Source organism: Bremia lactucae, linkage group LG3, assembly GCF_004359215.1.
Source record: "Bremia lactucae strain SF5 linkage group LG3, whole genome shotgun sequence".
Lineage (NCBI taxonomy): Eukaryota > Oomycota > Peronosporomycetes > Peronosporales > Peronosporaceae > Bremia > Bremia lactucae.
The window spans coordinates 6,859,268-6,875,265 of record NC_090612.1 but is presented as its reverse complement, the minus strand read 5'-3'; the positions used below and the strand labels follow the sequence as shown (position 1 = coordinate 6,875,265).

The 15,998-nt window shown below is 44.0% G+C and overlaps 1 protein-coding gene across 1 annotated transcript; it reads left to right on the top strand.

Moving 5' to 3' along the window:
* Positions 1-11,981: 11,981 nt before the first annotated feature.
* On the top strand, positions 11,982-12,818 carry CCR75_003002 (uncharacterized protein; the record flags this gene model as incomplete). The annotated part of the gene is made up of 1 exon (XM_067961099.1): positions 11,982-12,818. One exon carries the CDS (start codon positions 11,982-11,984, stop codon positions 12,816-12,818), a length of 837 nt encoding a protein of 278 aa, XP_067815165.1.
* Between the last annotated feature and the right edge of the window lie 3,180 nt (positions 12,819-15,998).

Below are 15,998 nucleotides of genomic sequence, written 5' to 3'. Positions count from 1 at the left end.
TATTACTTTATATAGTAATGTTCAGAATTCTTATCATAGATAGGTATAGACCATTATATCTATCTATTCCGCAGACTAATCAGCCGTAGATGTAAACAAAAGAGAGAGACAGATAAGATAAGATCAGAATTCAGTTGCATGTTTAGTATTAGTTTATAATTAAGTTAAGGTTAACAGATAGAAAGAAGAGATACTGAATTATATTATTACAGTTTTCATTTTACACTCTTTAAGCTAGTTACCTTAAAGAGAAGTCTTCCTCTGCACGTACTAGTGTACGTGAAACAACGAACGGCTCCACTCGCAACTGAAGCAGTGCGAAGTGGACTTGTACTGAAGCAGTACAAATCGTAGTGCCCCGTTACAGCTAGCGTCATCCAAAGACACGATGTATTTAACATAATACGCTCGCAATATAAGTGCATATCTACAGAGATGGTATTTATGATTTATTAGAAAAGTTTCTATATTCAATACGATTAAATATAAATTAGTCTGAAAGCTACTTCTACTTAGTAAGTGCGCACGAGGAGCCGGATTACCGCTCCCTTGACGACACTTTACTTAAGTAATTAGTGCTATGGGTGAGGTCGCTAAAGCGCCCACCACATCTACCTCAGTGCACGCAAGAGAAGCTGGTTAAACCGCTTCCTCGCCGTGCTAGAGTGTTGCCTGAGTAGAGCGTGGCCGCGTTATGACGTGCCCGTCTACACTTGATAGCACTTCAAATCCTTCCCACGACCCGCATCTCTGAGCGTGTCAGTGAGGATGAGCCTCAATAGCGATTGGGCTCATTTCCCTCGCCTCTCCAAACATCATTGGCAGTTTGCTGAGCACATAAAGCAGGGACTCGGTTAACAAGCCCTGACGAGGCTCTTGAGTAGTCCAACTGAGCAACATGTTGCTCAGTTAGAGCAGTTTGAGGCATTCGTGCTCGGACAGCGAAGGCGCGTCCGAGGCACACAGCCTTGCTGCGGTGGAGTCCGTCCATAAGTCTCGGGAGGAGCTTAGGCGAGAGCAGGCTTGAAGCGAGGTAGGAACACCGCATAAGCTCTCTAAGCACATCGATTCGTCTGATAGACCCCAACCATGGGTCTCAGCCTCGCTGAGGAAGGTGAGGGAGAGCTTCAAGCTATAGAATAGCACAGAAATATCTGTAGATGTTATATGTGCGGGAACACTAAGCACTTGCGCACGGCTTGTCCAATGCGCAACTCGCGTTAAGATCGAAAGAGAAGCTTTAAGCTGAGGCGCTTAGAGCGCATGAAGGTGATTTGATCACTGTTCGCTTAGCTACTGGGCTTGGGTCACCATTCCTAAAGTTCCATCGAGCTAAGGTATAAAGGTTTTTAGCTGTGACAGTATTGAACGCTGTCTTGTCCTTAACCTGCATTCGAGATATGATCTCATCCTAGTAAGGCCTGGCTTGAGCGTTATGAGCCATAAATTTGGTGGTCTAAGACCTAAAACGCCATGCGCCATGTTCCTAGCGAAGCTTTTGAAAGTCATGAACCCACCTTCGCTAGACATCAAAAGCGTTTTTGGCGTGAGTAACTGATAGAATCGGTTAGTGCATTAGCCATTGGATGTCTGCGTAATTCAACTTCAATGTTAGAACATTAACCTTGAGCGTGTCTCATTGTTTGTCGGTAAAATAGCACGGACTCTGTTGAGTGATACTCGTTGTGATAACAAATCACCGAATGCTGAAAGCGTTTGTGGACCTAGGGCCGAGTCATCAAGGGTTTCTGAGAGGCAAGCGGAGTAGCACGTTTAAACTCAACGAGTGAGTTCGGCCGAGATGTCACCACATTGAGCGTCAATTGTGACACTGCTGGCAGAATACGTAGACGTTGAGAGCCTTATGCACCTGAATTGAAACGCAATTGTTCTTTGGATAACGAGTCTGTGTTACGTAACTCCTCATCGGATGTCGGATTGAACATATGGCTTTTGTAGAAAGCAAACTAAGGTTGTAGATCCTGTAAAATTTGTTCCGGCCTCTATGAGATGTGTCGTCTAAACATCGAGACAGCAGGGAAAAAAATAAGACACGGCGAGAAGCCAAGCGCATGATCACGTCAGATAATGATGTTAGCGATAAATTATATACACTTGTTCATAGTGTAACTATGGTGATAGCCTTGAGGCTATCTCGTCGTCACATGCTCTTATAAATCTAGACGAATGTCTGTAAATGAGTTTGTCAGGCCTCAAAGGCTGGTGACTTATCTGAGATGGTGGTCATTCGACCAGATACTGAGTTCACTTATCATCGCTTCTGGATGAAGCTATCCTTGATGATTAAAGGCGGCACTTAGTGCGCGAAGTGGATCATCGATCCTTTAAGATCCTACCGATCCAATATTGCCTTCAGTCAAGGAATTCTAAGGCGTAGTGTGTCAAACCCACCGTTTGTTTTAGCTCCTGATAGCGGTGTGCGTCATGAGATTGACTTGGTCCCGGGAACCAAATACTGTGTGACACGACAGTGGCTTTTACCAAAGGAACATTGTGACGTCAGTGACGATATTTTTCGTGCTAAGCACGAGACTGAAATTGTACGAGAAAGCAAATCCCCCCATTCGACACCGACGTTTGTGCCAAAAAGCCAAATGGTAATTGAAGTATTGTGCATGCTTATAATAGGCTCAATGCTGCTTCTATACTATACTAGCACAGAAGTGCTCGAGTACTTAATTTGAATGGTTTATTGATCGCGTGTTTGAATAACACGCTTTTTGCCAGGACACTTTCAGAAAGTATTCCTCTCCATATCCCATGGAGAGGGATACGTTCTGAAAGTCGAAATTCCGAGTCCTTGGCATTGAATATGTCTGCAACGGACCATCCATAGACTGATGGTCAGGCTGAACGTGTCAATCGCGTTATTGAAGACGTTCTGCGCAGTGTACCAAAGCGTTGTAGTGCAATGTTTCAGGTTGTTGAGTTTACGTTGAACAACGCTGTGCATTTTTCTTCAGGCTATATCCGTTTTATGTGAGCGGTTTCACTCACCGCGCGCTCCTGTAATGCAACCCACCCACCGTGCGTTTCGTCAAGGCTACCACAACGTGGTCCAGGGCTTGGTGGGGGAATAGTCGATAGGATTGCTAATCCATTTTCGTTACTATAAGAAAACAAATGAGCGAGTTTTTCACAACGCGATTAAGTGTCTTAAGATACGCGATGCAATAGCTGGGAGCAGCGACAAAAAAAGAAGAAGCGGATGCTAAATGAGAAGCTGTATTGATTCTTATACGGTCGGTGACCGGGCCTTACTGAACGCTTAAATCCTACATACAAACGTAGCGTCCGCGGTCTTTGATATCCGCATATATCGATCCGTTTACGGTCATGGTGATAAAGGGCCTACCTTATAGCTAAGCCTTGCGCACAAGCCGCGTACACGCCCATTGTTCTTAGTTGGCTTGCTTACGCGATAACGGGATCCTTCCCATGTGGATTGGAAAGCGGTTGTGCCGAGACAGAGCAGTGCTGCAGATCGCTGCATCCTCATTAGATGTATTTAAACGAGGTTATTGACGAATGCGGTCATGAACCGCGTCAAAGGCGCTCCGCATTCGAGCATATTTCTCATGGAGAAGACGTCGTGACTTAAAGCCAAGAGAGACTCCTTCGATATTTCGGCCCCCTTTTGCCTTGCTCGACGAGCAAGGAACCCTTCAGTTTCATGTGGAGAAACTTCGAAGGTGACGTCGTCGCAAGGATCAATGCCAATATATGGTGAAGTGGCTTGAGTATTTTTCTTCGAAAAACATTGGCAAGTTTGGGGTACCCCTTTGGCAAGATTGCCCTTACGCATTTAACGTCTTTGAGCGCCGCGCTCAGGGTCAACTTGCGTCGAACGACGCTTATCGCCAATAGAGGTGGAAATGGGCGGATCATCGGCCTCAATGCGGCTTGGATCCACGGCTACATCAGCAACCGAGGCACTAAAGTGCTGGATAGGCCTAATATCGTATTGAGGACGATACGCTTCACTTAATTGGCCTTTGGCATTCAGCTTGAGGAAATCAAAGCGACTTTGTTCTAAACGAACGATGGCCGCATCGGCAGAGTCTAGAAACCAAATATTCTGAAGGCGACGGGCCCAATGTACCCATTTAAAATTTAATTTTTCGTTTTCGGATTCGGATTTCAAATCGTTTCGATATAAAATAATCGGAAATTCCCTCATAGAGGACACTGAGACACCACGTGCTTGATCACGAAGACGCGCTGAATACTGAAGTGGCGTCAGAATTAGTGGCGTGAAGTATCGCCCATGGAGCGCAGCGCGTGTAGCGAGCTCCCCTGACGTAGTCGCCTTGAACCCAGAGATCCAGAAGACATTTTACGGCTCCCAACCTCTTGGAGGCGCTCTTGTACATGAATCTATATTCACTATGAGCTTTTGCTTTTGTAAGGGCCCTAGCCCCACCATTTGCTTCTCCCTGATGAGAGTCTAATCTTGCTCTTCATTGAGCATATTCATTATTATTTTGGCCTCTAGGCCCGGTGACCTGCGTAATGCGGTCAAAGCCACCTCGACACCATGTTCTTGGAGCGGATTCGGAGCCCGACGAGACTCGTCTTCACGCCGACGCGTGTTATGCAAGGGCTCATCACCCTCTTCCCTAGACAGATTTTGACTAACATAGTCCACGCACTCATCGTCTCCAAGTAAGGAGCCAAGAGTCGGTGACTCACGCTTAGACGTCATAAGTCAAAACGGATGTAAACACAACCGTTAGACTAGCTTTTCGATTACCAACCTCAAAGAGTAAATGTGAGCAGAAGCAGATACTTGGTTTCAACGGTAGGGTACACTTAGGTTGGTACACCTTTAATGTACAGTATAGGTAAAATATTCTTTTTATGCATAATAAGTGATATCATTAAAATTCCATTTATTATGGGTAATACGCGTGGCAGCCAACAGATAGAAAGCTGGTGGCCAAAACCGATTTTAAAATGCAAATTAGGAAAAGTTTTTAATTTCTAAACATTAAATAAAGTTCAGTTCCCTTTTGATCTTAAAGGGGGTCACAAATGATATTGCAGCGTAACTTTGCTGTAATTCCAATATTGTGTGTCATTGAAGGTGCATCACCGATGTTGTCAGTGTACCCTATGAGACTTATCTTGCAAGTTTGCCAGTTTTCAATAACATTTAGGTTTAAATTTGTTTTTTGAGAGTTTTATTATTAATTATACCTGAAGTGCTATCAAATCAATTATCTAACGGATAAATGTAACGCGGTGTCCCGTTACATAAATATTATTCCGATAAGAGGAATAATAAATATCTTTTCCTGTAAGAGGATATTAATAAGGAAGTACAAAATTATTATCTTTATTAATAATTTGACTTAGTAGTCCAATATTACCAAATCTAAAAATATTTACGCAATTAGACATCAGTTCTATTGATTGATTAATTTATGTTTAAATCAACCCCGCCAATCGTCACAAGAAACGATCGTGCGGTGCGCAAGTAGGAGTCATACATAGTTGTTATTAATATAATATAGTCAGTAGTAGTAGAAGATCAATATGTAGGAGCTTGATATATTAAAATACAGTTTTACTTTCCCAATTCTAAGTCCATAGAATTTTCCTTTAGTAGCTAATACATGTTAGCTACTTTGTACCTTCCTCTACACGTCGGTCACGGGAAGTAGTCGATGCGCCCCACCTTCACAGTCAAATTAGAAGTACTGTTATCACTATTAGCAAGGGGTGCCCCGTTACATGTGGCAGCACTTCGTAGTCCGTTTAACGGCCTACGCACGTTCAATCAATAACTGATATGTTGGATGAAGAAGGAGGGAGCTTCAAGCCCCTCAATAAGGCTATCACGCAACGCGTGAAATGTTCATGACCATGAAAGGAGGGCGATCCAACGCATGAGTTCGGTCGTAGGCGGGCCAGACATTGGCGCCATGCTATTCCCTCTGAACACAGATGAACAACATGCGGCCATAGCCAAGTTTATATAACATGAACTTGACGAGGCGGAAGAAGAAGTAGCCTTGCTTCATTGGCAAGGATCTTAATACGCGGAGGTGTTGAGAGAACAGGGTGCTCTACAGTTTGAGCTGCTGAGATAATAGTGTGGTCAACAGTTTAAACTGTTGAGACCAACGCTTCTGCGTAAATCCGAAAGCTTAAAGATAGAAATCTCTAAGTTTAAGGCAGTTGAAAGCGACTCCCTATGGATGGTTCGTCGAATTAAACGACGCCATTAAAGCTCGCTGCATCAATGATGATGCCACGAAAGTGAAATTTGGCATGCCAACTTAGCAGGACGTGCCAAATCTTGGGCCTTGGGGCTCATGCTTCACGACCTATTAGTCTTTGGGTCGTATGAGGTCTTTAAGACCCGGCTCAGACAATTGTTTGAGCCGCCACGTGCCGAATTTAGGACTCGAGCCGAGCTCCTAGATTTGAAGCAGGGCAAGCGTGGTTTTCACGCTTATGCCAAACATACACGATACCTTGTAAGTTGTATCGTGAGTCATTCAATAGATGAAGAACACAGGTAACTGTGTTTATTAAGGGTTTGCAGACGGTCCTGTTAAGAAGCGTATGGATGTCCTACGAGTGAGTGCGATGGCCTCGCTTATGGTTTGGTCGTTTGCGTGACTACACAAGACCTCAGTGTGGCAACTTGTCACACTGTGGAGCTAGATTCCAACGTCCGTGCACAAGCACAGGCATCGTCGAAGGTCCACCAATGTGACGTGGACATATATACCGACAGCTGTGCACAAGCACAGGCAGCGTCGAAGTTTACCACTCGAATAAGTCGAGTGATAAAAAAGGATGCTTGCTTAGAAAGCAACATCCAAGAAAGTTTGAAAGGCCTGTCTATATGAGACAGTGCGAAAGTCCTAGATCGACGGGAGAATCGATCGCACAGGATCTTGCTGCGGTAGCGCAACTATAGCTAGAGGTAGCTGGGGATGATACTCTCCAAACAAAACTTGAGAGAATAAGTCTCCAAGATACTGCGGAAATAAGTCCCCAGAATGCTGAGGTCAAAGGCTCTTAAGAAAAGTTCCAAAGAGGAAACTGAGACACTATATGTCTTAGTAACCAGCGGATCAAGTTTAAGCGCTTATAACCTTAATTTAATAGCGCCTCCGAAATTAATTTCGGAGTCAATTGCTAACGCTTGAACGGAAACGGTTCTTGCGTGATCTGCGTCGTGGCAAAGTCAAATAGATCTGCGTGCTTGTCACAGATGCCAAGTACAAGGCCGATATCAGGTCGAAAATAGTATTTTCTGAGAACGAAAGGATTCTCAGCAGCTCATCGATGGCCGAAAGTGTCCTCGATGAGAAGACTCGGATGGAACGTTTTAAGTCCCAATCCTGAGAGTCTTTAAACACAAATCCTTTATGGAAGGATTTTATCGAATTCAAGGAGGTATCCTTGGATTCGTACCATGCTAGTTGCCTATGGATAAAGACACTCGATACGAAATCGACCTGATACCAGGCTCGAAATACTGTGCCGTCAAGCAGTGGTCATTGCGTCATGAACAAGTATTAGCGATCGACTATTTTTTGCCGATCGCTTAGCAGCAGACCATGTGAGGAATTCGACCTCCCCACATAGCTCTCCGGCCTTCTGTGTGCGTAAAGCAACAGGAGGGTGGCGGATTGTGCATGCGTTAACGGCACCGGCTCAAACGCCATAACCACTTAAAGACGTAATCATTGACGGTATCCCAAAGATAACTATCTTTTTTATCAATGGATCTGATGGATGGATTCAGATCCTTATGCGTGCTCAGGATATCACGTTTACAGTGTAGACAATCCGCTGAGATCGGTGCGGGATTTTGCACCGAGTTATAATTTGACGTCTTCGTTCGTAGCAGAACAATGAACGGAAAGTCGAACGTTGAAGTACATCTTACCCGCGTCCGAAAGATTCTTACGCTTATGCGTAAGCATAAGTTGTATGCAAATCTCAAGAAGTGAATATTCAGTGCAAGCGAAATACCGCTTCTTAGGTGCATCGTGGGTAAACACGGTATAGGCCCTGATCCGGAAAAGAACAAGGCGATTACGGACTGACCTGTGCCAGTCACTGTAAAGGGATTTCGAAAGTTCCTCGGCTTAGCGGCGTACTTACACAAGTACTCCGCAATTATGCCGAGATGAAGAACATCTTTTTTCTGCTTTGAAGTAAAATGTAGAGTGGTCACAGAACGCTGAATGTCAGCATTTTTTTAAGTATCAAGCAAAGCTTGATGCAATTGCTAATCCTGGCGATTGCTGACCAAACAGACAATTTTATTTGGTCTGTGACGCCAGCGATTTTGGAATTGGCTGTGCGTTAATGCAATATGACACAGACGGAGGAGAGCGCGTTGTCTGCTATTAATCGCGTCAGCCTTAACCAGCTGAACGCAATTATCCAGTGCATAACAACGAACTCCTTGCCATGAAATTCACACTGGCTAAGTTAGGGTCTACCTTTGGGAAATATACCATTCGTCGTTTATACAGACCATGCGTCTTTACGCACGGCCGTAAATAGTCCACACCTCTCGCAAAGAACGGCGAAATGGTTGTCTTTCTTTGCGGAGTACTGTTGCAACTATTCATAGTGGGCATGAGCCCTGTTGCGACAATGAGTGTTCCGTCGTCACATTACTTGACGACGTTAGAAGATCCTATCAAGAAGATAATGCTCTTAATGGGTTGATGAATTTCCGAAACATTTTTTCCAACAATCCTTGAAAGAATTGTCGACATTAATTCGATTATCAGCGGATCGATACACAACGCGCAATGTTTTACTGTATAATACAACCATTGCTGTCCACATCAACAATAGATTCAATGACTGCTGAATAAACCCTTGGGCATCAACCATATCTTTGGTGTCCACGACCTGAACAGGTACGGAGTCAGATCATGCCATTGTTATGTATCGAGACTGTCCACCTCATCCAATTGAATTGTGCGAGATGTAATACGACGTTTGTCTTCTTCGTCCTAAATTCGATATACCTTCGAACCTGTACTCAAAAAATGAAGCGGTGTGGCTTACTACTCCACTTGGAGCGACGAGTTTTCTTAACATGATTAAATTCACGTTATCCAAAGACACATCGGTGTTCAAGGTCAAGTAAAGACCTGTATACCTTTTCGTACCGTGTTTTGTCATTTCGGACCGTAGTCGAAAGTCGGTTTTACACGTAATCTGCCGTAATGAGTCCTCCACCCACCAATCCTTGCTCATTTGCTGGAAGTGTAGCATTGATATTTCCATTTCTACGAAGGTTCGATTTGTTCGTTCAGCGAGTCCGCTCTTTTGGCGACTAAACGGGTACATCTTTGATGTGCAATTCCATTATTTGCACAGTAGTTCGAAAACCAGTAACTTGTATATTCCTCTCCGTTGTCGCTACGAACACAATTGATGCGAAAACCGGTTTGAGTTTCTATAAGCTCTTTGCACTCGGCAAAACGAATAGGTATACGTCGCTGTTTGTCTTCATGAGAAAAGCAATGACGTAGCGCGAGTAGTTGTCGATGAAACATACGACATAGTTGGCACCACCACGAGATCTCGGATTCATAGGTCCCATTTCATCAGTGCGAACTACATCCAGCAAGGTTTTCGTCTTTAGATGGCTTCCGCTTTGGTGAAAAAAATGATTTTGCAATCAATTTCTCACGGGCACGCCCATCACATGGATCAATATCAAGCTTTATTAAAGGGAATGCTGGCAAGCCAACTCCTGCTTTGGTAGTGGTTTGCACCCGACACAGGGGTATACGACCAAGCCGGGCATGCCACACATTGATGTCACGCCCGATATGGTTAAATTAGCCATTCCTGCAATTTTAAGGTTTCGTGACGACACGTTTGCGTCATCCCAGGTACAGGGGTCTATACCTGTTGTAACCTCATCAGTTCTGCCTGTTGAGAGCCTTGCTGATCCAGCAAGGCTACCTTCTCCTTCATCTCGTCAAGTTCATGTTGTATAAACTTGGCGATGGCTGAATGGAGGGCATCTCTGTCCAAATTGGACAGCATTGCCAAGATTGCATCGTTTCATACGGTCGGACTCATTTGTTCGACCGCACTCCTTTCTGTGTCACTTAGAAAGGAGTAGCTTTCACGGGAAACGTGATGCGTATTCCCACTATCATCTAACATGTCCATGTTAGATGAGGGAAATGTGGTCCTTGGACGGACTACAAAGTGCTACCAGGTGTGACGGGGCACTACGACTTGTACTGCTTCAGTACAAGTCCACTTCGCACTGCTTCAGTTGCGAGTGGTGCCTCACGTTATTTCACGTACACTAGTACGGGCAGAGGAAGACTTCTCTTTAAGGTAACTAGCTTAAAGAGGGTAAAATGAAAATTGTATTAATATAATTAAGTTTCTCTTCTTTCTATCTGTTAACCTTAACTTAATTATAAACTAATACTAAACATGCAATTGAATTCTTATCTTATCTGTCTCTCTCTTTTGTTTACATCTACAGCTGATTAGTCTGCGGAATTAATAGATATAATGGTCTATACCTAATTATGGATAAGAATTCTGAACATCACTTAATCAAGTAATATCCTCTAAATATTATCTACCTTTTAAATAATATATTAATCAAGTGTTAATTTCATGTAACGATACACCCCGTTACAATATGTTTGTGAAACTTTTTAAGCCCCACTAATGGTCCCATGAGCTTTGACGACCGCCTTTGCAGGGCACCTAAAGCTGTTCGTATAGTATTTAGTCCAAAATAATATTTGAAGAATAACGCTGTTATCCAAAGCACTCTTATAATTTGGGAACGTACCAAATTTCATGCTTCGCAATCACATAGTTGTTTTGCTGCAAGAAACAGTCGCTTTGTGAGCATTGTGTGCAAGTTGGCTGAGTGTTTCAACGATTAGTTTTTTAGACGACGATTTATTCTATTATGATTAAGTGTTTGCATAGTCAGCTAAAAGTCGGTCGTATATTTATCGTTAACACAACCTATACCTACTCGGCTTGGATAAGATATTCTACATCTCATCCTTTTTGATCTATTTTTTCTTGCAGTTTTATTCTGTTTTTTTAATTCTAGGGGTTTGAACCCGTGATCTTTGAGACATGTCGGTCCTTGACCACTGCGCCAGGGTGGGACCCTTTGCATAGTTAGACAGTCACTCCAAAATCCAATTTTTAATAAGAATAGGAAAAATCGGGTTAAACTTCAGAAATCCAGAGCCATTATGATTTTGCCCAGATACTGGTGCTTTGATCACAAATGAGCTACATTAATCATCGTTATGGCTGTTTCCGCATGCTTGTTAAGAGAAAACGTATTTCTTAAGAATTACCTCTTACGAAAAGAAGATTTTACATTGGATCAATTTTTAGAGTTTAAAGAGGGGGGAATTTCTCATAATGCCTTGGCGCAGAATAATGAAGAAAGCAGCCAGCAATTTTGGAGCCTGAAAATGGCACGAATCTTTCTGTAATGTTTACAGACGTGGCAGCTGTAATAATATGTGACTAGAGCAATTGGATAATTGTCTGATCTGATGCTTGTAAGCGTATATGGCTGGATTGTATTTTAATCAACAGATGGCTTTTATCTGACCATTCAGGATCCGAGAATTGCATGTCATACACGAGGATGGTGAACTTTATAAATAGAGGACAAGTTTGGTAAACGTTTTTGCTTAAGTAAACGATACCGTTTCCCATTTGAAGAAGTAATATTATTTCTTAATACCATTTCTCGATTGCATTAGCATCTGGACAACTTTGTTTTGAATCGAACAGGGCAAATGGTCAATTACTCCTCTAAGTTGTCTAAGTTGCCTGGTCACTCTATAGTGCCAAACATTTTGTGGGAGCATCTGCCGCTAAATTTGCCTCAAACATTTACCACCTACCCCCAGATGGCGTCTATTAACAATCTGTCACTTTTTTTTCTAGCTTGAATGAGCCGACGAAAGAAAAATGAGCTCACTTTCGTTGTGAATTTGAAGCGAGTAATTCCACGTATGACAATGTTCAAAGTCATTGCACCAATGTTCTTCCTGGGCATGATTTTGATTGAATCGAATTATTGTTCTCAGCAGTCATTGCCTGACGTATCTTCGCCAGAATCCTCTTCGGTACCTGTAGCATCAGTAACGTTCCGCTTGGGATTAAGTCGCTTTCTTGATCAAAGGCAATTTCAAGAGCTCTTTCCGGATGCCATAGATCTGTACAAGTTTGATGGCCTCGTCAATGCTGCCAAGAGGTACACCGAATTTGCTAATACTAGCGATGACACAAATGACAGGCTTGAGTTGGCAGCGTTCCTGGCCCAGACGGCTCATGAAAGCGACAATTTCAAGGCTGCTGAGGAGTATGCTCGCGATACCTACACAGTGTGGCAGTACTGCGACAATACCACCTACCCTTGCGCTCCAGGTCGTAGTTACTATGGTCGTGGCCCCATTCAGCTCTCATGGAATTACAACTACTTTCTAGCTGGCAGGGATCTGGGCCTTGATTTACTAAACGTTCCTGAACTTGTCGCTACCGATGATACTATAACATGGATGACGGCGCTCTGGTACTGGATGACTCCGCAGAACGGTCGCGTCATTCACGACGTGGTTACTGATGTGAATGGATTTTCTCAATCCACCGCAATCATCAACGGTGGGCTGGAGTGCGGTTCTAATGCCCCGAATACAGCAAACGAGCTACAGCGCATACAATACTTTATGCGGTTTTGCGAGGTACTGGGAGTGCAGCCGCGGGGTAACACGTCGTGCAATGCGTAACTTTTCTCTTTTTTTTCGTTTTGTTTTTTCAATTTATAATTAGCAAGCAAAATAAATAAGAAAATGAATTGCTTTGGTTTAAATCTAGCGTACACTCGAAACGTTTGCGTTAAATGATCCAAACATATCTTGCTATTTTTTCAATGATAATTAATAGCAATACACGCCATCAGGAAGGTCGCTATCCTCGACTCCATTAATCGTCGTAGATGCATTTCGTTGGCCAGTCTCGTTCGAGGTGCGCTAGTTCTCCGATGGCCCCTCGAATGAGACTCGGAACGTCCATCATCATTTGGGAATGAGGTTCCCAACTATCATACGAGGGTGGATACCCTCGCCAACGAACGAGATAAGTCGTTTGAACCTTCTTTGCCTCACGGTGGTTCGAGAGGCGTTCAACAAGAAAACGCTCTTCACCACTCGATTCCGTCAATTGATGTAGAGGGGGAGAAAATTCGGGTCCGCCTCGTTTGACGAACCCGAATTAACAATCGTGATTTGGATCACACCCTATACTATTGGAGGGAGGACATTGATCACGAGCGATCCCGTCGCCGCAAGTTAGCGATGACGGTTGGTAATATTTCTCGTGGCCAGTTGAGAAATTGTGCGCAAGCTGCGACTGATCATCTGACGAACGAAAGGACACATCAGTCCCTTCAAAACGAGCTGGTGACAGCTCATCAGAAGATCTCTTCCTTGGGGAAAGAACGGATCGTCTGGTTTATGTGAATCAGACTCTGTCCTGAGACTATCATGCTTTGGCTCGGGTCCATCAGGCTTTGGCAGACGCCTTAGACAGTTCCGGTGTGTTAGGTATCGGAAGAAGTCTGGTACTGATGGTAAGGGCGGAGACGGTCCTATGTAAAACGTAGGATGCGTGCGCATCCTACGAGGCAGCTCGTTCGTGTATACATTTCCTTGACGATGCAGCACGGAACGGGCCGATCTAGTTAGGCAGTAATTTATAACTGCCCACACCTGCCACAACATGTTTTAATAGGTTTACTGTAGACAGCAGGACTAGGTCATTAACATTAAATGAAAGAACGTTTGCTCTCCCATTTATGTCAGGCTCTTTTATTATCGTATCCTGTACGAAACGGACTACTGCTTCTCTAGCCAACAGGAAATAACCTGCTGACTCGGTTTTATATATGTTTTCAGTGCGACCAGTTCGCACTGCAGAGATGTCAACATCTTCTTTAGTGAGAGCATTATTGTTGTCACTAGTATCATTGTTTCCGATGCTCAGTCTTTTAGCATCGAAATCGAAGTGGCAATGGCTATAATTCTCCTTGCTGAGTTTGTCTACTTCAATATTGATTAAATCAGCACTCAAAGCCAATGTGTGATGAGCAGGGAATATAAAGTTCTTTGCTCTAGCAAGTCCCCCCCTGAATGCGAGTCAAACAAGGTGGGTATACATGGATGGCGCAAGCCGTTTACGTAAAACGGTGTATGCTTTGTAAAAGCATGCACTTAATTGTTGATGGCAAATTCTACCATCTCTAAGAACTCGCTTCAACTCGTAGAAGAGTGGAGTTACCCGCGAAGTATCTCTTCGAGTTTACGATTTGCACGTTCCGCCTGACCATCTCCGGATGATCAGAAGTTGACATTTTCAACTGTATTTCAAGTGATTAGAACACAGGATGCCAAAATCCAGCCGTGAATCTAGGGTCTCGATCTGAGACTAGTTCGCGGGGTAACCCATGGAGTCGAAATATCGTGTCAACAAAGACACGATCAGACAATAATTTGCGTTTGCGCATTATGTACGATTGTCACGATGCAACAATTAGTGGGCATCGTGGACGTGAGAAGACTTATCTCACGATAAATCGCGACTTCTACTGGCCACGCCAGTATGAGTTCGTCCGCCTTTGTACCTGCTTGCAAAGTTTGTCAACAAGTGAGCCTAGTGCTTCATCTCCTAATCCGTGTCATCCTCGGCCTGTTCCAGCAGAGTGTTGGCAGTCCGTATCTATGGACTTCGTATTCGGAGTTCTCGACGACGATCACAAGAATAATACTGTTGTTGTTTTTGTTTACCGTTTCAGTAAAATGGTACATCCTGCAGCACTACCGGATTCGATCACTGCCAAAGGCTGGGTGAGGATGACGACACGAGGTGTGTCGCCAGCAATGGCTGTGTAGTACAGTAACCCATTGCGTGTTGTGTATCGATCTGTCAAGGGTCGATACAATTTCGACAATTCTTTTCAGGGTCGTTGTGATGGATTTTTACGGTAATTTATCAACCCTATCAGATTCTGTGTACCAAAGGGCTAAAGCACAATGCTTCCGGTCCTTAAAATTTGCGTTAGCTGTGTGCAGTGCGCAGAACGTCTTTAATGACGCGATTGACACATTCAGTCTGACCATCGGTCTGCGGATGATCCGCTGTGGACATGTCCAATCTTAAGCCTATCATCGGTAGATTGACTCTCAGAATGTACCTGTAAAATGGGGTCTAAATTGGAGACAATTATCAATGGCGAACCGTGTTGCCGAAATACGCGATCTTTAAAAAGCTACTCTACGATCATCAAATATGCCCGTGTCGCCTTTCGAATCTTTCTGCAGGTCAAACGCAAAATTTACACTGATGGACTCTAGTGTGTGTACATTCCTGTCATCACACGGTGCCTGACATGCCACCTAAAATGGGCAAAGCTGATGGGTTGTCTGCAAAAACACCCACACAACCACGCACGAAGCGTACGCGCCGCAATAACACGCCGCCGTCGCTCAGTGCCACATTTACAACGCCGACAGCTACTTCTACTATCGCGCTGTTAACTTGGCTAAATGATCCATCCCACTTTCACAGTGAGGATAAATCCGTCGCTCATTGTTGACTACAATGAGCCGACACCGCTACCATCACCTCATAGTAGTAATGAGTACAGCGAGCTAATGAGGAAGGATGATGGCGCTGTATTGCCCATCCAAACCGTACTCATAGGTCCTAACATTGAGACGCCCAACGTTGCGAAGCCCAACTTGCCTTACGTCAATAAAGCAACTGTCTCGTCGTCTGCTCTAGCTAGCGCAGCGACCATTCGTGAGAGCGCTGCCCAAAAGGCGGAGCTGCTTCTCAGTTGGGTAGAACCACAACACCTGTCATTTAAACCATTACGCTCAATGGGTTTGACGCAGAAGAGCCTAAGTGTT